General features: G+C 37.1%; 1 protein-coding gene and 1 pseudogene across 7 annotated transcripts in view; one reads left to right on the forward strand and one right to left on the reverse strand.

Annotated features, from left to right (window-relative positions):
- Positions 1-24,095, forward strand: part of LOC145234684 (xanthine dehydrogenase/oxidase-like) — a 57,090-nt pseudogene that overhangs the window by 16,391 nt on the left and 16,604 nt on the right. The gene's annotated exons all lie outside the window — the stretch shown is intronic.
- On the reverse strand, positions 804-22,856 carry LOC145234683 (xanthine dehydrogenase/oxidase-like). Of its 6 annotated transcripts, XM_080099403.1 has the most exons (31): positions 14,088-14,155; positions 9,950-10,060; positions 9,701-9,758; positions 9,401-9,497; positions 9,227-9,335; positions 8,987-9,155; positions 8,840-8,908; positions 8,382-8,476; positions 7,913-8,150; positions 7,610-7,761; positions 7,339-7,548; positions 7,091-7,275; positions 6,856-7,030; positions 6,715-6,795; positions 6,538-6,652; positions 5,986-6,164; positions 5,509-5,631; positions 5,279-5,385; positions 5,004-5,124; positions 4,604-4,731; positions 4,423-4,511; positions 4,125-4,251; positions 3,879-4,029; positions 3,608-3,765; positions 3,306-3,471; positions 3,102-3,230; positions 2,894-3,021; positions 2,437-2,629; positions 2,064-2,252; positions 1,837-2,004; positions 804-1,658 (listed from the first exon to the last, which is right to left on the reverse strand). In XM_080099403.1, the coding sequence occupies exons 2-31, from the start codon at positions 10,046-10,048 to the stop codon at positions 1,596-1,598; spliced, it is 4,071 nt and encodes a 1,356-aa protein (XP_079955529.1). In that variant the 5' UTR covers positions 10,049-10,060; positions 14,088-14,155; the 3' UTR covers positions 804-1,595. The 6 variants fall into 6 exon arrangements, with proteins under 6 accessions (XP_079955529.1, XP_079955527.1, XP_079955528.1 ...); XM_080099402.1 differs by lacking the exons at positions 804-1,658; positions 1,837-2,004; positions 2,064-2,252; ... (25 more) ...; positions 9,701-9,758; positions 9,950-10,060 and adding exons at positions 12,788-14,019; positions 14,507-14,695; positions 14,873-15,065; ... (24 more) ...; positions 22,539-22,596; positions 22,718-22,856 and having other exon boundaries at positions 14,088-14,255; XM_080099401.1 differs by lacking the exons at positions 804-1,658; positions 1,837-2,004; positions 2,064-2,252; ... (24 more) ...; positions 9,401-9,497; positions 9,701-9,758 and adding exons at positions 14,507-14,695; positions 14,873-15,065; positions 15,261-15,388; ... (22 more) ...; positions 22,539-22,596; positions 22,718-22,856 and having other exon boundaries at positions 9,997-10,060; positions 14,088-14,255.

The raw sequence follows: 24,095 nt of genomic DNA on the forward strand, positions 1-24,095 counted from the left end.
AAAAAGCACGGTTGTGGGAAGGTATTGTTTGTGAGGTTTTGAAAATAGTGTGTCAGCCATACAGCACCTCCGCCCTGTAAGCTGTAGACGCCCTGCTGTGGGCGCAAGACTATAGCCCTTTCATCAGAAGCACAAATATGCAAAGGTGCAAAGGAATTTGTCTCGGCGCCAGTGCTGGTTAAAACAATTATAGTTGTGTTGAAAGATTTGTCACAGACATTGTTTTCTTTTCATTTTCCAAATATAAAGACATTTTTTTGAAAAAAAATTTTGCTTAATGCGGAAAAACTTGTCGTCAAAATTTGGTAAAGCTTGAAAGCAAATTTTACAATTGACACATTAATCGTTAGGCATGCATGTGTGCAAGTTTTACGGATTTTACTTCAACACACTTTTCATTGATGACAAAGTATTGACAAATGGTCGTAAGAACTGTGACACTTTTAATACTAGGCAACAATGCAATGGCAGCTTACCGCAAGCCTTGTTTTATGGATTGCCGGATTAACTGAGGTATAATTTATATTGTGCAATTATTTCAGGTATTTTAAACTCCCAAATACCGACTATCAGATATTTGTAGTCATGTACCACGAAGGACATTGCACGTATTATTTCCTATCTATTTATCTGACGTAAAAAGATTAAAGCATTTTAAAGATACTTTGTATCATATTGAGAATTTATTACACTCATATATAATTCGCGAAGCAAATGCAAGCAGTTAAAAAGCGTTAGTATACTGACAAGCATCACACTTTGCAATTGGAATATGACAACCCAACCTAAATTCGCTGTAGCAATTTAAATGGGCCGTTTACTTTCAGATATTTAAAGCAATTTTGCCCAGGTGTCTTTTGTGGAGCGTGAAATGTAGCAGTGAACATAAAACTGTTTTATTAAATGAGTTATAGACGAACAATAAAACATAGCACTTTATGCGACAGGTTTTTTCGAAATATAGTTGCGGTGGGGTATACGGAAATTAGCAAGATTTGGCACTAAAACACCGTACGTCTAAACAGATCAAACGAGTCTAGGCTCAAATGCTACTTCAAACGTGCATTTTAAAAAAACGTGGCAATAAAATGCAACAATCTTTAAAAAAAATGGTCCAACAGCAGCATAACACAACAACATTTGACAGCGAAGTAAACACTGATTTAAAACGAGAAAACAACGTGGACGACAAAAATTAGTGATGGTAATGTTTTAAATTGCTGCTTTGATACAGAATTGTATATGCGGGCTTGAAATTGCGGGCCGAACCCGATCGTACCAGTCCCAAATCCGGCACGAACTAGAAGTTTTTAAAGCACGATGCAGGCACGAAAGGTGATGAAATTGCGGGAAAAACAATGTAGCGTATTGAGCCAGGTCGGAAATAAAACCAGTTTTGTTGAAGCTCAAACCTGAACCCGACCGACAGTTCCACGACATAACAGCTAATACCGATTTAATGATACAAAATTTACAAAATGTACAATCACACCACATTTACAATGCATGTAAGGTTCATTTCTTAAATTTGTTTTATCAAAAATTTGCTGCTTCGAAAATGACATGCGGTGTAAATGTTTAAGACTTCGTGATGTTCAAGCTGTGACTGACCAAGGAGTCAAATTCCTTTCTTCTTTTTCGTCGGCATGATGTTTATGCTGAATTTCCACAACATAGGTTATTTTCAAATTGCGAAATTAAACTTTACCAAAAGTAAGAGTTCGGATTTACTGAAACATTAACGCTACCAAAGAATTTGCAAGAAAAAAATCGTTTGTCCGAGGTTTAGTTACCTTGGTAAACCGAAGGAAAGCTTATGTTATCTGATAGATTCACCTGCTTAATAAAGTTGTCTCCGCATGCCATTCGAATACGTTCAGCGGTAGCTGGAGCGTCCATTCGGAATGGTCCAAATATCCCCGAATCATTTCGTGCACTTCCGACCGCCGACTTAATAGCATAGAGCACGGAAGCAGACAAGAAGAACGGCGGTTCCCCAATTCCCTTTAAAAATCCAAATATTAGAAGCAAATGAAGTAGAAAGTGAAACAGTTGTTTTGAACCTTGGATGAATAAATAGCTTTGTCGTTCTCCGAATTACGCAGCAAGTGAACATTGAACTGGCGAGGGCAATCACCGAAACCGGGAATCTTGTAAGCACCTGGGCCAACTGTTAGAAGATGGCCGCTAGGGGCGTGCAAGGGTTCCTCCATCGTAAACATTCCGTAACCCTGAACAAATCCGCCTTCAATCTGCAAGAATAAAACCTATTAAACCTAATGTCGTTTCGACGACGATCTTGTATTACCTGTATGATATTACATCAGTCACTAGCTAAGTTTTGAATTAGTGACGTCCTGACAAATGGTATTCGGCATGACAAAACATAGGTGTTTTGTTAATACGTAGTATGGTGGAATGTAACAAGCTCATAACCTGTCCAATATCGATAGCAGGGTTAAGACTTCTTCCTACGTCCATCACAATATCAGTTTGAAGCACCACGTGATCACCGGTCAAACAGTCCACCTCGACTTCGGACACAGCTGCACCGTAAGTGTAGTAGTTTGCTATTCGACCTTCGATTTTACCTTTGGCCAAATCCCATTTGCTGTTCATATTCGGAACTCTAAAATATCGTGTTTTTTACAAATTATCCAACTAATCCAAATCTTAGTTTACATATATGTTTTTATTCAAGTTTGGTGGAGCGTCTTGTAAACTCATGTATAACTAGCTGGATTTTTCCCTTAATGATTCACTTAAAACACAAGTACAATATATTGATCTGATACACGTCGGGTAACTTGTAAGTTGTTGACAATTTATGTTACAGATTTCGTAGTGCAATCACTTTTCCTCTTTTATCAGGTAAGGTCCTGTTAATTTTTACTTGTAATATCCTGTAGCAGAAAGGCTTATACGATTCATAAATGCCTTCACAACCAAATCTTTCCATTCCAAGGTGGGATATTCCTTCCTCAATGGAGCAAGTCGTTCAGATATTTTGTCACAGGCTGCCTACAACAAAATTTTTGTTAATATTTCTGCAGCTAAACGTGGAATATTGGAATTTAACAGACATGAACTACATGATTTACCTTCACAGCTCCACCATTAATGTCAGAACTGATGCTGGCAACTGTTGCAATGGTGTTTGGGACTGTATTGGTGCTTGTTTCTGAGATGTGTATAAGATCAACTGGAATCTCCAGACAACGACCGGCGATCTGAATTAAAAAATAATCAAGATTTTTTTTTCTGACAGCTAAGAACAAACAAACTTAAGACTCAAATTTTCCAACCTGTATCATCTTTGTGTGCAATCCTTGGCCCATCTCGGTTCCACCGTGGGTTAAAGAAACTGAACCGTCAGTGTAAATGTTCACGAGCGCCCCCGCCTGGCAGCGAAACTCTGGAAATCCGACAGCAAATTTGGTTGGAACACAGGATATTCCACGTTTCTTCCATCTAAAGACAACTTTTTGCTAATGTGCGTTGTTTAATAATCACAGTTTTTTGATGTTGTTTGGAGTCGGTGAGTTCGAATCTTAGCAACAGCAAGTTTTGAACAACTTTTTCCGTAAACCACAGTCGACAATATCACCTGTTTTTCGTGTTGTAAAGGTCTACCGCTTCTTTTCTTTTGTGGAAATTTGATTTTTCGATGCAGTCATCCCAACATCGTCTCGCTGTACAGGGGTCGAGGCTTTGACCGTAGTGTGTAAATTCCCCCATTTCCTTGTACATGTTCATCTCACGAATCTTAAGTGCAAAAAAATCTAACTGTGTAAATTTATAAACCGCACCAAACTAGATACCACTTCGGTGCAAACTGTTTAAAAACTGCAAGTCAGACCGGCTTCACTCGATTTTACCTTCTCTGGCATGACCCCGAGATGTTCAGCAACTTTCGTGATCCAAGATTCTGTAATAAACATCGACTGTGGGCCACCGAAGCCCCTGAAAGCTGTACTGGATGCAATGTTGGTGCGGCAAGCGGTCCCTCGAACGTGTATGTTAGGTATACTAAAAACACAATTAAAAATATTGGAAAAACTATATTAGACAGGAAAACCAAACTGTGTAGAAGCGCTCTAGGATTATTTAACAACGTAATACACCTGTAACAGTTGTCAAAATGGATTGTGGATTTTGATAATACTGCCATCGAATAGTCGATAGTGTGACCAGCATTGCTGTACAACTCAGCCTTCAAAGCCTTCACTTTTCCGTCATTCATAAATCCAACCTGTGCAAATAAATGCATTCACAGATGATTACCATGTAGTTGCAATGTACAACATCTAAGAAGGTGTGTTCTTTATCACATGTGTTAAATAAGAAATAGACAACATTCGCCTTTAAGGCAATATGTGGAACATTAACGACACCTTATCTTACATAAAGGACAGTTACTTTCCTTGTATTTGGCGTAAAATGGATGTCGACCTCCCGTCATTATCATGTCATCCTTGCGGGAAAGCATACATCGAACTGGTCGGCGACATCTACGAAGCAAACATGCAGGGAGGTTAACAAATAGAGTTGAGGTTTAGTCTGTTGTAGATTAAGGCCAAATCGGTAAAAATTTCCAATTTACTTGTGTGCTGCAATGGCCACTGGATTACTGACCAACCAAAATCGACTTTCCTTGCCTCCGAATCCGCCTCCCATTCTTTTCATTCTGATAACAACCTTGTTTCGCTGAACGCCGAGATTTCTAGCAACCTTAAGTCATTTGTAAGCGTTTGTTATATTTGATGTATGTTTCGCTATATGTGCATCCATTAAATTAATGTTAAAGGATGAAAGTGACCATATTTTTAAAAATGGTTTGATTTAAGTAAATTAAATTGCAAACACGCGCTAAACCTTTTGCAGGTAACAGGATAAATTTCAATTTGGAATAAAATGTTTTAAACTTCAAACTCAGAGCACATTGGTGGAATTATTTGTGGATATGTTGGCATTATGTTAACGAATGTGGTTTATAAACCAACCTGACTCTGTAAGGTAGTTGGATCTTGACTTGAAGAGTAAATTTCCATCTCATCATCTTCTAGTTTTGGAACAGCAAGACACACTTGCGTTTCCATGTAAAAGTGCTCCTGACCAGCGGTTCTATAACAAAAAAACACAAGACGTGGTTTTACACTGCCGCAAAAGTAATATCTTGATACATTCACAACTCTCAATTTGTGTCCAGCAGCTCAACTTGCTTATTAACTCAAGTTTTTTTTTCAATTGTCCGCTGACATATTTTACGCCAATATACCTGACATCCCCTTCAATCACGTGATCGCACTCTTCCATCGCTTTGTCGGGATCACCACGAATAATTTGTTTGCTCGGATCCAAGAAAGATTTTTGTTTAATCGCATCCTAACATTTAAAGATAAGATTAAATATCAACTTTATGCAGTCAATTTTGTTCAACATGTGTCAAATAAATATATTTTCACACGGCTTAACGTTGCATATATTGGCTTTTTTGTTTTCAGTTACCTCAATTGTGACAATAATAGGTAAAATATCTTCGTATTCGATTCGCACCAACTGAGCAGCTCTTTGTGCATGTGCTTGAGTGTCAGCGATAATAGCACCGATGGTGTGTCCCACACAAGTAACCTGCAACATTTGTTAGTTGATTTACCAGACCTCACAATAAATAGTTTTTTTGTGTGCGAGGCTGACGATATCCGCAACGAGAAGTAGCTCCCCAAAACTGTTTTGATCAAACCACATTCTATTGCTTTGACCTAATTGGAGACAGTAAAAATGTGACTCTATTGCTATTAGAGTGATAATAACCAATACATTTTACAACACAAAGCCTTTGCTTGGTTTAATAAACAATTCTAAGTACCAAAAAATATTAGAATTTGGTCAAAAGGCCTAAAACCGAGGCGCCTTACAAATATGTACCAGTTATTTTAAGCCATTTAAATGTGTAAATTTTTTTGTGTAAAGCTTGTTTTTCACCTTGTCCACTGCAAAAACCCGATCGTCATCATCAATTACTCTAACATTGTTCGAACCCGGCACGTCACGATGATTGACGTACGTCACAAAACCCGGTGAAGTCATAGCTTTACTGATGTCAACGTTGCGTACGTAGGCGTGCGCTCGAGTACTCGTTACAAAACATAGATAAAGCTCATCTGGAAATCAAATAGTTTTTAATTGCATACATTGGTTTTCAAAAAGGTGTGTATTGTTTGTTACATAATTTTAAAAACAGTTTACTATTTCTAAAATGTAGCATAGAATAGAGGTTGGATAAAAGTTTTGATTGTTCTTTTTGGGGGCAAAATCTTGAGCGATTTTTGGAATTAGTTAATGTTTTGTCTGTCCTAACTGACACAACTTGTACTTTTCAAACTATCACTCCATTTGAGCAAATATTTCGGTCGGGCACGAAGTATAAGTTTTAAGACTTGGTAACGTGCATCTATAAAGTTGGCTGCGTAAACACTTTTGCATGAAGAAAAAACGAAGAGGTTGATCAGATTGCAGTCCTACAATTTTACTTACCTTTATACACTGGCATGTCATCTATGTAAACAGCTTCGCCAGTTGTGTGTTTTTCTCCAGATACATGTTTCACTGGTCGCCCAACTAGGTCTTCTAATGCTTGATTCGAGTGAGTCTAATATGCAGTAAAAATATTACTCTCGAACTAAAAAGTACGAAAAAATAGTTAATATTTACCCCTTGCCAGGTCTGCGTTCCAAACTCGTAGTGTTGTGAAAAGTCATCCAAAGCACTCATTTCTTCTGGTTTGATATTTTCCTTTCAACATCATAACGAATGTTATGATATCACATGGTATCTTCACACACAAAAAGTTACCTTGATTATTCCTTTTTCGATCAGACAATTCTTTACGTATAGGTAGAACTTAAAGAAAAAGCTTGCTGCAAGAGCTTCCCTGTATTCCACCATTCCTCCTGGAGCATCCAGACTCAGTGGAAAGTCCTCCCTTATCCATTGCATGTAGTTTTGGACCAAATCTTCCGTCCACTCTCTGTTAATTAGAAATTGCAAATGTCATCATATATTTAAAACTATCATGTTGTTGCTTCACCTTCCAATCATATTTTGAATGGTCTTTTCTGGCATAACTGAAGTAGCAGCCATTCCACCAAATGCGGCTACAAATTTGAGCACTTTGCAAGTTCCTGGATGAAAGACGACTCGCATGGCTGCATTCACGATAGCAATATCGTCTTCTCGACGTTTGGATTGCTTGTAAGCTTTCATGTACTCGTCCTAAATAACAACAGTGTATACCTCAAAATGTCACAACCATTATGTAGCACAAATGTGTTTTACCTTTGTATTAAATGGAAGATAAACAGAAATGAGAACTTCGCCCTTCTCTGCACATGTCGTCCTGTATTTGGGGAAGAAACTTTGATCCATCAAAACCTGTCGATCTTTAGCACGAGAATGTAATCTGAACGTAGCAATACTTTCGTTTGCCATAAGGATTGGATTGAGATCAGAGATGGGACTTGCTGTCATTATGTTGCCCCCAATCGCCTGTGGAACAACATTGATAAATTCCACATTGTGTTGAGTCAATACAACTTAAAGAACTTACTGCAACATTTCGGATTTGATCCCCTGCAAACCAATGAAGCATATCGAGAAACGCGCGCATCCATTGTGTGCGAAACGTTTCAGTGGTTTGTATGATATCCTGAAATTGCTCCTTGATGCTTGTCAAAGTGCAAGCTGACCCGATAATCAGACCTGACAAAATATATCTAAATTGCAAATCGCATTGTTTAAAATGCATGCAACTTAGTTGAAATCTTGCTCGAATTGTGAAGGTTGTAATATATTATTGCCGTATAGGTGCAGTTTTAATTTGAACTTTTATGAACTCATGTCAAACCCTGACCTTCATCAGTGTTTGATGTTGTAACAAGTTCCTTAAGACAAGTAGGAGAAATGATAACAGGAAACATTCGTCCTTTCACGTTGCATTCAACCCCGATCTCAGTGTTTCCATTTACCAACTGAGCTTCTGGGTAAATTGACTTCAGTTCAATCAGCTGATCTAGTGACGTAGGACGAAACCACGTGACCCGTTCCCCGACGAACTTTAGTGTTTGGTGCTGTTCAGATCTGCTTTTGATCTTAAATGCAATGGTAAACACATTTTTTATTATCATCGTTTGTTTGCGATTACCAACAACGGTAATTCTACCAAATGGTTAAGTAAACAACTATATTTTCCGTATCTATAGTCAATCAATACAAACCGTTTGGGCATACTGTTTAGCGTGAAACGAAATGATTCTATTTATGGAGCAATAACGTGGTTTACTTTATTCCATACATAATAATGAAATAAAAAAGAAACCTACCATAAGTTGAGGGGGAAATATTATTTCTTGTGACGGATCGTATTTTCCAAAGCACACGTTCAAGGCCGAGTGAGGATCATCTACAGCATTTATTACTAGACATAACATGCAGAGAGTTAAACCCATTGTTGCTTTGTTATCCAATGCCGCAAAGCTTTTGTGGGTTCTACACTGAGTGGATTGAAAATACAAACACGGTTAACGGGATTTTCAAGCACGAGTTTCGATTATAATATTTCAAAACATCCACTGATAGATGTCCGCAAGCGAAACAGCTTGGTGTGTGACTAAAGTTTACCTGTTAATAACGTTTTCCAGATTTTGTTACGTGGGTTTATAAAGCTTTGAATATTTGCAAAATAAAGAACTATGAATACAACAAAATTTTTACAGTAATCGTAAATGTTAGTAATTAACAAAGACACGAGATATGTTCGTTAGTAAGACTATTGAAATACCTCCATTCTGCTTGCAGCAATTCGCTCCCATAGGACAGCCAGAACCAGACTCCGAAAAAGTACTGAAGGCTGTATTAATAGGCATAAGAAATATTTTTCCCTGTATTACGTTCAATATATAACAAGTAACATTACTACATGATTTACCACTTAAAATCGGTCTGTATCCGGTGCACCGACAAAGATTTCCTTGCAAACATCCTTCGATATCCTCAGCTCTTGGCACTGATTTGTTACGTAACAATGCGTACATTGACATCACAATACCGGGAGTACAAAAACCACATTGAGATCCGTGAAATTTAGAAAGGCGCTCCTGCAAAAATGTGAAGAAATCTTAACATGTACAACAAAACGTTGTATTTGACTCAATTAAAAATACTGAACCTGCACTGCATGTAACTTGGTCTTGGTGCTGCCGATTCCCTCTACTGTAGTAACAGCACAACCATGTACTGAAACCACTGGAGCTAAACACGCGTTTGCCGAATAATGTCTAACAAAGGTAGCAATAAAATGCTTTGTCATGTATCTATACAATATCTTATAATATTCACTGACATGATTTTGCTGTTGATGTGATCCCACTTCGAGATCATAACAGTGCATGCTCCACATCCTCCTTCCCCACATCCCAACTTGGATCCCGTAAGACGCACTGCAATAACAAACAGGAGATTTCATACGTTTGTTAAACAAATTATAATTTTGTTAATTTATGGCCCTCGAAAGTGCTGCAGACAGTTTATTGATGTCGTAGGAATCTGCAAGGCAAAGTTACACTAAATTGTAGTGGTAAAATCGTTCTCAGTAGGTTTCTGTTATTTATGTTAGTTGAAAACCTATGGTACATAAACTTACATTCTCGCCTGAGATAGGTCAAAAGCGTAGTTTCTGGGTCTGCATGATATTCCACAACCTGTTAATGCAGTAAACATCGATGACTAATCTTAAGTAACTCAAATGCAAGGTTCGCAAACTCACAGCGCACGTTTCAAAATATTTAACTTACAAATGACAATTTACAGCGCACGTTTAAATATTTCAGACATCGACTGTTACAAGCTTCCACATACATAAAAACAACAAAAACATTCACATAGACATAACCTTTTCGCCATTAACATAAAATTCCAACACATCAGTGCTTTTCTTCGTCCATTGTGTTTTGTCGCTATCTACTTCGCCGTGGCAGTTAAGAATCACCATTTTCTCTCACCACTATCAAAATGTATTTACAGTTATTGGTGGAAAACTAAACTGTGGCAAAATAAATTAATATCGTGTTTTATTTATATGTGCAGAGTGATCTTTAAATTTATCACATATTAATTGTATCGAAACTCAAAGCCTAAATTTTATTGGGTTTGTATTGTCACTGGCTAAATTGTACTGATGAGAAATGTACAAACAATGTTTGCAATCCTCTGTAACGGTGCAATGACACAAGACCTAGTAATAACACAATATAAAAAACCGAGTATATTAAGTTAACCAGTGAAGTTATTATAATAAGTTCAACGACCAATTAACATTCAACGACTTAAGACAGCAGATAATTATTAACTTTAAATGACAACCCCTAAAAGACGTGAGTTTAATGCGGAAGCTTTTTATTACCCAACTTCTACATCTTTGCACACACGGTGCAAACTTTTGCTTAAATGCGAGTCTCTAAATAAGACTGCGAAGAAACTCAATTGCCGCCGACCCTTCTTCGCAAACGTCTTTAAGAAACGCGCTGTTCGTGGAATGTGCACTGGAAAAACCGTACCGCAGATATACTGCACGCCACTTGTGCAACCCTTGTGTAAAGTTTACTTGTGCATTTCGCTCCACAGATTCGTTTGAACATTTCTAGATGTTTTTAGCGGAGCTACTAATCCTGATTTAGATTTCTGCAGCAAATATATCGAAAATTTTATTTTCAATACATTTTAAATACTAAGAAATCAGGTCACTTAATTTGGTGCTGTTTGGCACTTCTTAACGCAATGCATTGTTGTCTATATTTTTTCTCCATCTTGCAAAATGCTTGTAGATGTTCGGTCTAACTTGTCAAGTCGTCAGCAACAAAATCTTTAAGATTTCAAGATTTTTTTGTCTTAAAAACTTCTTCATGTCTTAAAGCGAGTCTTAAAGCTATGCCTTATTAACCACGAAGAACTTGTTTCGCAAACTTAAAGCATGACTAAAATCGAACCATTTCGGGTGAAACAAGTTCTGCTGCGACTGTAGAAGCGAAAGGTTTGATTTTGGAAAAAAAAAACTAAATAAAGTTTCAACAATAGGCTAAAGTTGATATCATGTAAACATTAAGTAGCTAATGCGCATAAAATGTAATGCGTTTGTCACATAAAAATATGTGGAAAATAACAATTATGACAAATAATATTTTGTACAAATTTTGCAGGCTTGCATGTTATGTTGCAAAGATCGTAAATCGCTAAGGGTTGAATGTCGTCATAACTTATAACAAAGTTAGGCAAACCCATACCAAAACTCGATCAAAACGTTGTTGTTATATTTACTGACTTTCATCAATTTATGAATAAAAATATCGTTTACTGTGTCTAAACTTCACTCATAGACGAAAACTAAACCATGCAAAACTGAAATCCTAATTATAAACAGAACACAATAAGTTGATTTTTAAGAAGATCAAATGTCCTTCAACATTTTTGATTATTTAGTAAGCACGCAATTCAAACAAAATGTGCTATGGTGCGCTTGCATAAGCAAAACGCAGATAGCTAACAATTGGCCATACGGGTCGTGTGTTTATGTTTCGTCGTGACGCACTGCATGGGCAGGCCTCTGCACTCGTTTCCTTTACACATCACCCTATAGCGCACGTTTGTGTGAAATGTTGAAACATTTGTAATGTACAGCACGGTTTGATATAGAATCTTTTGCAGAAAAAACGTAAAAGCGTATTTAAGTATTTCCAAAACTACGAAGCATTGTAATTATCTGTTTAGATGTAGAATAATTTGTACACAATAAATATATATTTTATTGCATTATGCTCTGAGAACTTACGAGGTTGAAACGTTTACAATGTAGAAATATTGCGCTGTGCATGTTGCATTCGAGGTACAAAATTACACTTTGCATCATATGCTGCACGTTTGCTTGTACCTACTATAAAGCGAAAAACATTCGACAGCAAATTCCTAAGATATTGCTCAGCTTGAAAACTTCCAAGCTAATCGAGGTCAGCTCCGCTTCACTGGGCATGACTAACCATGTTTGTCACCAAGAAAAACAATGTAAAGCAAACCAGGCAAATTTCAACAAGATCTGTGGCGACTCAATCACCACCACAGATTAGGGCGACCATGTCTGAATGGACTAAATATCTGATACCGAAAACCTTTCTCGAAGCCAAACCGTTGTGTATCAAATATCGCACATCAGGGTAAATCGCTTTAAATATCCTTTTTTGCCAAAATAACAAACCAAGCAATCGGTGTTGATTATATTGACGTGCTGAGATATATATTTTTTTACACCTATTAGAAAACCAATTTGCCAACTTGTTATCTATACTAGATGCTAAAATTCTGGACATTAGGGGTGTTTTAAAAAATATTTCCGGACATTGAATTTCCTACACCATAACCCTACTGTTAATAGGTGGCACATCAGCAGCACAAAAATGTTTGTTTGGACTTATTTTCCATAATTTGATTGTTGTGGCAAATTGTTGACTTAAAGTGTTGCGTTTCTTTTTCATTATTGTAAGTAAAACTACGGATAGCTTGATGCTGCATGATTTTAAAATTTGCCAGTTTTATTATTTCTAAATTACTGATTTTAATTCCTTTACAGCATATGCTGAATCTGTAATATGTCACCATTTTTCAGCTGTCTTCTTTTTAACAATTTTATTTTGCAACTGGCTTTAACATCGACATGTTATTTTTATTTTTAAAGAAGATCATATTTAAAAAATTAATTAGATTGTTTCGTATGTTAAAAGGTGCAATAAAAATGTTACATAATAACCAGACAGAAATTAGATTAAAAACATTTTCCAGCAATTACTGCAAGTACCATTCCATTACCAAGAATTTTTCACGTTATCTCAAAGCAAAATACAAAAAGATGCTATAATACAAATATTTCTAAGTTATTGATGTTCAGTTTTATGTCAGATAAATTTGAACTTAGTGGTAGCCATTTTTATCCAGGTAATATCTTCGTGCTTTACACCAGGGCTTCCCAAACTTTTTTGATCGCGACCCCTTTTATAATCTCTTTAAATTTTCCGCGACCCTTCACGGATAATATGATAAACAATGCAAAAAATACATTTGTTGTATTTATAATAACGACTAATTCGAGCGAAAACTAAAAACAACCTACCGGTACTCGGAGTCTTCTACTTTACACGTCCAAACACCGATACGTTTTACGTGCTTTAGCCTTTAGTTTCTGTCACATTGTTTTGCAAATAGGCACTTATCACCTTGGACCAAGTTTAGGCCGTTGCAGTGCTTTGCAAGCGGACATTAAATACTGTTTAGAAATCGTAAATTTATTATCTATTTTTACCAGAGAAAGTTATTGCGCCACACAATACTTAAACGCTAGTCTATAACTACGTACGTCATCTTTATGTTGCATTTGTTACGTTTCAAACGACATTTGTTCGATTAATGGCGTCACTACATGCGCGTTGCGCTAACGCGACGTAAAACCGACGTTACTTGTACAAAAATGACATTGTGACGTTATACAAAGGTCAAGGCCAGTGTATAGAGTACTTTCTGCAAAATTGGTACAGCTCTCTGCGACCCCTAAAGTTTGTTAAGCGACCCCTTCCGGGGTCGCGACCCCCAGTTTGGGAAGCCCTGGTTTTCACTACATAAATACTACAGGCCGTTCCATAGAGAATGATCGGTTGGTGTAGGTCATATTTTGAGTTAATTACAATGCAGTATTTAAACAAATGTAAATTTCACGCATAGAAATGGTTTTTATACCATTAACTTAATAAAATTACAATGAACCGTCAAATTTCAATAATTACAGCAACAATTAAAAGTATGAGGGAAAAAAATTACATCTTTCAGACACAAATGGTTTTGAAGAGATATGTTTTCGCTTGATCATGCTCTAATGCTCCAAGACTTTACGCCCTTCTCTACTTTGGGGTCAGTGTGTTGTTCATGCTAAAATAATAAGTTAAAAATGTTTTGTCAGTGTTCAACCTAATTTAAGTTGACTATTAACAACAAACCTGTTTTGTAAAACAATCTCCACATGCCATTCGGATTAATTCGGACGTTGCTGGGGAGTCAAGTTGAAACCATCCGAGCAATCCCGATTCTTCCCGAGCAAATCCAATCGCGTCTTTGATTGCGAAAAACACCGAAGACGCCAGAAAAAGGGGTGGTTCTCCGATAGCCTGTGCAAAAACAAATTTGAATGTTATACAACCATTTTTATCACATGATGTTATGACGAACAGTTTTCATGTACTTTCGGGGTTCAAATTAAAATGAAACACGTTAACCGGATAAATTAGAATTTCTCGACTGACGATAATAGGTTAAAAATACAATCGCAACATTTTGAGATCTATAACAAAAAATGTCTCTTTTGTTGACCAATCGTTTCTGAGTGAAAATAAACTGTTAAGAAAACTAATTGTTGTACCTTAGATGAATAGATTGCTCTGTCATTCTCTGCGTTTCTTAAAAGATGCACATTGAAATTCCGTGGACAATCCCCGAAACCAGGAATCTTATACACTCCGGGTCCTGACGTAATGACGTGACCACCAGGGGTGTGCAAGGGCTCCTCCATGGTAAACAACCCATAACCCTGAACAAACGCTCCTTCAATCTGCAACAGAACATGGCACCATCAAGTTTGATAAAATTACAGTTTCCTTCCATTTTAAATATAACAAACAAATAATGTTCGTGGACAAAATACGTCCACATATACCTTTACGGAATACATTCTTTTCGCAATTAGTAATTATATTACACGATTTTTAAACTTCGTCATTTTGCAAACCTGTCCAATATCGATAGCAGGGTTAAGGCTTCTCCCTACGTCCATCACAATGTCAGTTTGAAGCACCACGTGATCACCGGTCAAGCAGTCTACCTCGACTTCGGACACAGCTGCACCGTACGAAAAATAACAAGCAGTGCGGCCTTCGACTATACCTGTTTCAGCATCCCATGCGGAAAACATTCCGGGTGTCCTCAATAAAACATATTGTGTACAAACTAACCGTTTCTGTTTCGACGGATTTTTTGTGAATTAGTAGCAACATACTATTTAATGAATATCACTAAATGTTCCAAACTTGATGCAAAATGACTATTACGAATGTTAACGATTGGCTTTTTTGGAAATGTTTTAGTCACTATGTCAAATTTACGTTTCGTTTTCTCACTTGTGGTAACCAGTGGTAGAGAGGCAGATTCGTTCGTTGTAAGCTTTTGTAATCAAATCGTTCCACTCCAAGTCAGGATTTTGTTTTCTCAGCGGGTCTAGTCTTTCCATTATCGTGTCACACGCATCCTAAAATGTTGGTTATTTATTGATTTTTGACTTACATAAAAGTGTCGATTTGCGAATTTGGTGTGAAAGTCAGGCCCCATAAAAACTCACCTTCACTGCCATTCCGTTAAGATCTGTGCTGAAACTTGCTGCTGTCGCTCTTGTGTTGGGAACAGTAACTGTACTCGTCTCACAAATGTGAATTCGCGACAAAGGAATCCCAAGACACCTTCCCGCCACCTGTTTTGTACTTGCGTGGTATTATTGTTTCAAAATGGGTTATTTTTTGACATTTTGCAATTATAAACAACGATGGTTAAAACGTTTACAAATAATAAGTCGTAACTATCAAAATATTGTTTAATTTTCTAAACACCTGCAACATCTTAGTGTGTAATCCTTGTCCCATTTCAGTTCCTCCATGTGATAGATAAACCGAACCGTCAGTGTAAACGTGAACTAATGCACCACCATGACACCAGTTGTAAGGGAAACCTATTGCATATTTCGTCGGAACACAGGCAATGCCCTTTTTGCGCCATCTAAAATCACAATGTTCTATTCTCGCACGTTATATGGTACTGAGTGTTTTTACCTGAAGCAGGTATACGACTTGACTTAACAAACTTCTTAAGCTTATTCAGCTTATATTTGCGTTCAATTAGTTTAATGTAGAAGTAGAACAATTATTTCAATATTACAGATCAAGCCGACCTGCTTTGTTGGTTAAACTGCGCAATTTGTTCTTTTCTCTGCACCATATTTGATTTCTCAATTACTTCTTCCCAGCATCTTCTGGCTTGAAACGATTCAAGTTTTTGGTTGAAATGTGTCACGTCTTCCTCCTTGTACATATTTAAATCCCGAAACTGAAAACAACATATTACTTTCATGCCTTGACTCGTTTTACTTCGTATTCAGCAACCGTTTGATGTCGCTTTAACTTTACCATCCGAAAACATTTTTGTTAACTCACAACAAGGGGCAGGAACTTGGCCGAACGGTCTGGCGCGCCTGACCCATATACAGACATAAAAAAAAACTGATCGGGATTCGTCCCCGGGAGAGTCCTGGGTTCGAACCCCGTGAAAAAAAAAAAAAAAAAAAAAAAAAAAAGTTAACTCACAACAAGTATTTCATCTGCTACTCAACATATAGAGTAAAACAAATGAAAAACTGTTTGCATAATTTTTAAATAATGATGTTTGTAAAAGATTTATTGAAAGTTATTTGTATACTTTCTTATTCGTTCAGAAAACGTGCGTTGAAAATCATCGTTTGCAAGCGCATATGAATGCAAAAAAAAATTACTCACACAGTTCCAACATATTATCTCTGTATTGTTTAGACCCGATTGTTTAATCTCGCACCAACCTTTTCTTGCGTCATGTTCAGAAATTGGGCGATTCGAGTCATCCAACTCTCAACGATCAACATTCCCTGTGGTGCACCAAAACCACGAAAAGCGTTGCTCGATGAAATATTGGTTTTGCAGATTTTACCGTGTATAAGAACGTTTGGGATTCTATCAAGTTGAAAGTGCCGATGTCAAAAGAAATAAAACTAGGATTTGCAATTTTTTACCGTCCTGGCGACTTACTTTTGGCTATTTTCATACATTAATGTAAAAAAGAATCTAAAATTTGTAGTTCATACTAATTTTTATTTATCTCTGGCAATCATAATTGTTGTTTTTTTACTTGTAACAATTGTCGCTGTGTATAACTGCCTTGCCCAGTACACCGCCAGAAAGATCAAGTGTGTTACCACCGTTGCCATACAGGTCCAGAATTAAAGCCACAAGTTTGCCGTCTTTCATAAACCCAACCTGTGAAGAAAGCAACGCATATTTCACAAGTGAATCGTAATAAAAAACAACTAAACAAAATTCCTGAAGTACTTTATATCATATAGGCCAGTTTAGCTCTTACTTTTAATGGCTTGTAATGAAACGTGGCGTACTTATATAATTCATATTTTTCCGGGGTCTATTCGTTGCCACATTGCAGCAAAGAGGTTTGTCTGACGTTATTAATTACTAAATTTAAAACTAGCCTTGAACTTACCTTGTAATTGGCAAAAAACGGCTGGCGCCCTCCAGTGATAATCATGTCCTCTTTTCTGCTCAACATACATCTCACTGCTTTGCCACATCTTAAGTATATTTGCAATGTTTATCTACCGGCATCGAGACGGCATCGTTTTGTTCAATAACCTACTTATGTGCCGCAACTGCAACAGGATTACTGACAACGAGAAACCGAGTTTCCTTGCCTCCGAATCCTCCTCCCATCCTTTTCACTCTACTTACCACTTTGTTTGCTTCTACCCCAAGCAATGTAGCCGTCTGTGAGAAATCACACATAAATACCATTCATAACATTCAACATGAAATTCGTTACATTTAGCCAATCCCGTCATTATAATATTACACAATACCGTGCGTTGAAGCATAGATGGATCTTGGGATGAACAGAACATCTCTATTTCTCCATCTTCGCCTTTCGGAACTGCGATGCACGCTTGTGTCTCGAGGTAGAAATGTTCTTGACCTCCTATTCTGTGAATGTATTGGCAAAACGTAAACATTCAGATCATCATCAGCTACCGATTTCATTTTACACCTAACCTGACTTCTCCCTCGATCACGTGATCGCACGTTGCCATGGCAGTGATTGCGTCTCCGTGAACTACATTCTTGGAGATGTCAAAGTAGGACTGATGATGCATAGCATCCTTTCAAAAAAAAAGAATTTTCAAAAAAATATATGCATCACTTTTCCAAACTATGTGTTACAAACAAGCATGTTTGTTTCAGGTTTAATATTTACTTCTATCGTGATGATTACAGGTGATATATCCTCGTAGTCGATTTTCACCAACTGAGCAGCTCTTTGAGCGTGAGCCTGTGTGTCAGCTACAACTGCTCCAATCACTTGACCGAAACACGTTACCTTAGGTAACAAATAGAATGTTTCTGTTTAAACCACACATTTTAGCTGATTTTGCATGTCAGCCATTTTAAGTTTACCTTGCTGGTTGCAAACACCTCGCACAGTTCGCCTGCAATCGGTATTTCGTTGGTTCCTGGCACGTCACGATGGTCTACATACGTCACAAATCCTTCGCATGCCACTGCTTTGCTGATGTCGACGTTTTTGATGTAAGCATGTGGCCGGATACTTGTAACCAAGCACAAGTACAACTCATCTGCAACCATTATCAAATATTGCAAGTTCGAATTGACCCGGTAGTGGAAAATGTGTTAAGGGCGAGGTTTACCAATAAAACATTAGAAAACGCTGTCAATGTGTGACACGATTTTTTTGTTTTAGCATAATTTGCATTGTTTTCTGATAAAAAGCGAGACTTCATAAACCAACCTGAAAATGTTGGCATGTCATCAACATATACAGCTTCACCAGTTGTGTGCTTGTCGCCAGATGCATGTTGCATTGGTCGACCAACCATGTCATCATGCGGTTGCCCATCGGTGGTCTACAAAACACCAGGAATTGCACAGATTTGTTTTTAGTGGAAAATATTTGTATTTTTAGTGTTTTTAGTATTTTAGTAAACGTAGGATCACAGATGTGGGCGTAAAAATTGTTTTAGCTGATTTGGAAAATACCATCACGTTTGTTAAACAAATGCTCTGTACAAATAACTTCATTAAAAATAAGAGAACAAATACTTTATGTTTATTTGTTAAAAACCGTGATCGTTTCTTTTTAGTGTACGTGATCAGAGAGATTCGTAGTTGCTCATTACTAAAGTATGTTTTTATTTCACTCACATCTTGCCAAGTCCTTGTGCTCATTGGAATATGAATTGCATCCGTCGGTTTAAACGTTGTGAGATTTTGAAGCTTCAAATCATCTTCGAGCTTAAAATATACAAGATACTCGCAAAATGTCCGGAAGATTAGAGAGAATAAAAACGAAATCCTTTAAAGAGTGTGTTGGAAACATTACGGAAATCACTTACAGTCGTCAGCCCCTTCTCGACTAGATTGCCCCGGACGCACAGAAAGAACTTAAAGAAAAAGCTTGCTGCAAGAGCTTCTCTGTATTCCACCATTCCTCCTGGAGCATCCAGAGCCAACGGAAGATCTTTTCGCAACCAAATCATAACATCTTTCATCAGTGTTTCATTCCATTCTCTACATAAAAAGCACATATGCAAAAATAATTTACACTAATATCAAAGAAAGGCACTTACTTTCCAATCATATTTTGCATGGTCTTTTCTGGCATAACTGAAGTAGCAGCCATTCCTCCAAATGCAGCAACAAATTTAAGCACTTTGCAAGTTCCAGGATGAAAGACGACACGCATGGCTGAGTTCACTATAGCAATATCGTCTTCTCGTCGTTTGGATTGCTTGTAAGCTTTCATGTACTGGTCCTAATTGTAACTAATGTAAAACATTTCACTTGGTATTATTTTGTTTGGTGCAATACCTTGGTGTTAAACGGAAGAAAAACAGAAATGAGAACTTCGCCCTTTTCTGCACATGTCGTCCTGTATTTGGGGAAGAAACTTTGATCCATCAAAACCTGTCGATCTTTAGCACGAGAATGTAATCTGAACGTAGCAATACTTTCGTTTGCCATCAGTATTGGATTGAGGTCAGAGATGGGACTTGCTGTCATTATGTTGCCTCCAATTGCCTACGTTGAAAAATATAATGCCACAATTTTATTTTATGCTTGTAAGTTTGTAACGGGACTGCTTGTTTGTAGCCTATGTAATGCCATTTGTTTAGATATTGCTATTACAGATTAAGTATTTGAAGCAAAATTGAAAATCGTACTGTCTCACCGCAACGTTTCGTATTTGATCACCAGCAAACCAGTAGATCATTTCCACCAGAGATTCCAGACATTGTGTTTGATACTTCGTAAAACTTCCAGAGTCAATAAAGTTCTGAAGTTCTTCCTTAATTTGACTGATCGTACATGATGACCCAATGTTTACACCTGTACAAATTAAACGGTAATTGGTTTATTTTAGATGCTGGCTCAACATTACTACTTTTATGAAAATGAAGCAAAAATGAAAGTTATAAAGCAGAATGACTTGTTTACTTGTTAGAAACCAAAACTGGGCATAGACCTGTTGAACAGCTGTGAGGCCCTTGTGATGATTTACAATAATTACAGTGTCCACCAATAAAGCCTTGGAGTTTACCTTTGTCGTCTACAGATATTGTTTTTAACTCTTTCACGTCAAGGGGAGTAATAATATATTTGAAATGGCGTCCTCGAACATTTGCTTCGACTCCAATTTCAGTGTTTCCATTCACCAACTGAGCATCAGGGTAAATGGATTTCAACTCGACCAATTGCTGAAGTGACGTTGGTCGAAACCACGTGACGCGTTCTCCGACGAATTTTAGTGTTTTGGGGTCTTCAGATTTGGATTCTATCTGAAGATAAACAATGGCAAAAAGCTTGGTAATTTACAGTTTGTAAAGAAACAGAAAAATATATGACTAAAACGAGTGCAACCATTTTTCACACAGATGGAACAAAATACGTAGTTTGTAACAACTGCTTAAAGTTTTCTACTAATTACAATTCATTATATGCACCACTGCTTATAACATTATAACGTAGACCAGTGGTTTGCCTAACAGGTGATTATTCTTAGCCAAGCGATTGCTAAATCATTTCCGGCTACTTGTTGAAAAACGATGTAACTAAAACATGATTTACTACTACCATAAACGCAGCGCACACGTAAAAATCTGTCTGTTTTTGGATTACTATTCAGACTAGCTGACACAAACGCTATTATACACTCTTTTCGGCAGTTTGTGCAATGTATCAAAACAATCGTTTTTTTCGAATAGTTTGATTATGGGGTAGTTAATGATCTTAACTATTGTTGATCTCATCTTAATTAAAAGTAAAATATTCAAATGTTAATCTTAGTTTATCCGAACTGAACTGAAATCTGAAGTTGTTTGTTTCAAGCCCGACGAGCCTGATCTAGAATAAAGATAGTGATTGATAGATAAAAATTACCCTAATTGAGATTTTGCCTACCCCATATTATATATACATTGCCTACCCTATATTACAATGACAAACTAATCCAAAACACAGCAACCGCAGATTATTTATAAAATATACCAACAGATCTGGTGGAAACAGGATTTCTTGTGTTGGGTCATATTTGCTGAAACAAACTAACTGGGATGCATGGGGATCATCATTTCTCATTAAATTTTTGTCAGATGTTTCTGGAAAGCCTGTAAAACACGAGCAGCCGATATTGTACTTTGTACACAATCTGTGCCTACATTCATTACCATTTTGAATTGGTTTGTTTTTACAGCATTTAGCTCCCATCGGGCATCCAGCCGTTGAATCGATAAATGTATTGAAAGCTGAAACATAAAATAGTGAGTTTGCTGACCGGCTGATATTTACTGATGTTTTTCTCCAGACTTGGCGACACGGTTTTTAGCATACGGGTGTTTGTAAATGTCTACATTAAACATGTCAGACATTTTCTCAGACATACCACTTAATATAGGTCTGTATCCTGTGCATCGACATAGATTTCCCTGCAAACACTCTTCGATATCTTCAACACTTGGAACTGGTTTGTTGCGTAACAATGCGTACATTGACATCACAATACCAGGGGTGCAGAAACCACATTGAGATCCATGAAATTTAGCAAGACGCTCCTGAAATTTTTGACAATAATTGTAAAGCAACTTATTACGTAAAAAATCACGTTCATACAATACCTGCACTGCATGTAACTTGGTCTTGGTGCTGCCAATTCCCTCTACTGTAGTAACAGCACATCCATGTACTGAAACCACTAGAGCCAAACACGCGTTTGCCGAGAAATGTCTGTTGGGAAGATAACATGTTGGCTGTTTTACGGATGCATAACGATCATTCTTACTGACACAATTTTGTTGTTGATGGGATCCCACTTTGAGATCATAACAGTGCAAGCTCCACATCCTCCTTCCCCACATCCCAACTTTGATCCCGTAAGACGCACTACACACATTTTTAACACGACTTATAGTTGCAGTCTCATTTTAAAAGTACACCTCAACCAGTCAAAACTTACATGAACACCTTAAGTTTGAAAATTGAAAATGCATATCACTGAAGTACCAATTTCTAACAGTAACTTACATTTTACTCGCAAATACGACAGTAAAGTGGTTTCCGGGTCAGGTGACTCCTCGACGATCTGTTAAAAGTAAGCAGTGAAAATGCTTTCTGATTTGACTATTCAACATCAATCTTCAATGATTTGAGTTACAGAACAAAATCTTCAATGATTGAGTTACAGAAGACTTTTTTTAACAAACCTTTTTCCCATTTACGTAGAACATTAGCACATCACGTGACATGACCTGCCAATCAGTGCTTACTTCCGTTGTTACCATGACGATCAGATAAACACACCTACTAACCTAAAAGCGTGTGACTGGTAAGCACATAGTGTAAACAAACGTTAAAATATGGTTAACTGCTTATTGCGTGCGTACAGTATTACTACAAATGATTTTTTGTCAAAATCGTATTTTAATCACCAAAGAAAATATTTCGGTAATTTTAGTGATTTTTACCCAAATTTATTCCAGTTAAACCTCGGTTGCTGACAAGCACCAAAAATGCTTAAGTTTTACATGCATAACAAACATACATGTCGATGTTTACTATGTTGCAACCTCTGACAAACAACAAATTCGTAGGTTTGATTCTATCAATACAAAACGGAAAAAATGACAATGCATAACAAGAACAAAGGTACTAGGTGTTTTATAACGTCCAATTGAACAGCAATTGACCATAAAATACCATCAGCCACGCGCTAACAAAAAAACACATGTTACTATTTACTCGTAAGTACAGCCACTAATAACAGGTATATTTGCCAAATCATGTTGCGTCTTTGCTTACAAACTAAGGCGCCCTTACTTGTTTTATTTATCTTAAAAACTTGTGACGACACAAAACTACGATAAAATCTTTTTGCTGTTTCAAAACATACGTTTTGCCAACAATACTTCGTAGTCATAATATCGCGTGGCCTCAATGGTCTGAGGACATATAACGAGCTATAACTTCCGGTCTGGTAGCTTGACTAACAATCGCTTTACCACCACTAACGTTTCTGTAAGAGGCTGCCGGAGTGTAAAAAAGAAATCTCAATGATACTAGGTCTTCGACTTATTTTTCCAATCTAACTTGGAGTGCGCGATGTATTGTTAACACATTGTGTACACACACTGCGGATGGACAAAATGCAGAATATGTGTGCAAACAGAATGTAAATGAACACCGAGATAACAGGAACCGTTGAAGTAGGCCCTGCGTCCGCAAACAATAAGTTCTACGCCTGATGTTGAAAAGAGTCATGGCTGTTCTAAAAGTTCTATGTTGCTTATTTTGGTTTTGAGCAATTAGGCTATTCACGGCAAACGTTCACTAAAACATCGCAAAGAAGAAACAGCAATTAAAACAATGAACCAAACCAACTCTAAAAACATGCTTAAGGTTCTAAATAAAACCATGCCAGATGCCTAGCCGATATGAATGATTTAGATTAGCTATCTAAAAATTAACTCGAAAAAAATACTCGACCAGTATATAGTTAAAAAGTGACCTCTACACATTGTCCTGAGCGTTATTTACGATTTCTGAGCAGTTAACTACAAGTATAAACCGCGAATTGCTGCTAAT

The sequence above is a fragment of the Phallusia mammillata genome, chromosome 6, assembly GCF_965637545.1.
Source record: "Phallusia mammillata chromosome 6, kaPhaMamm4.hap1.1, whole genome shotgun sequence".
Lineage (NCBI taxonomy): Eukaryota > Metazoa > Chordata > Ascidiacea > Phlebobranchia > Ascidiidae > Phallusia > Phallusia mammillata.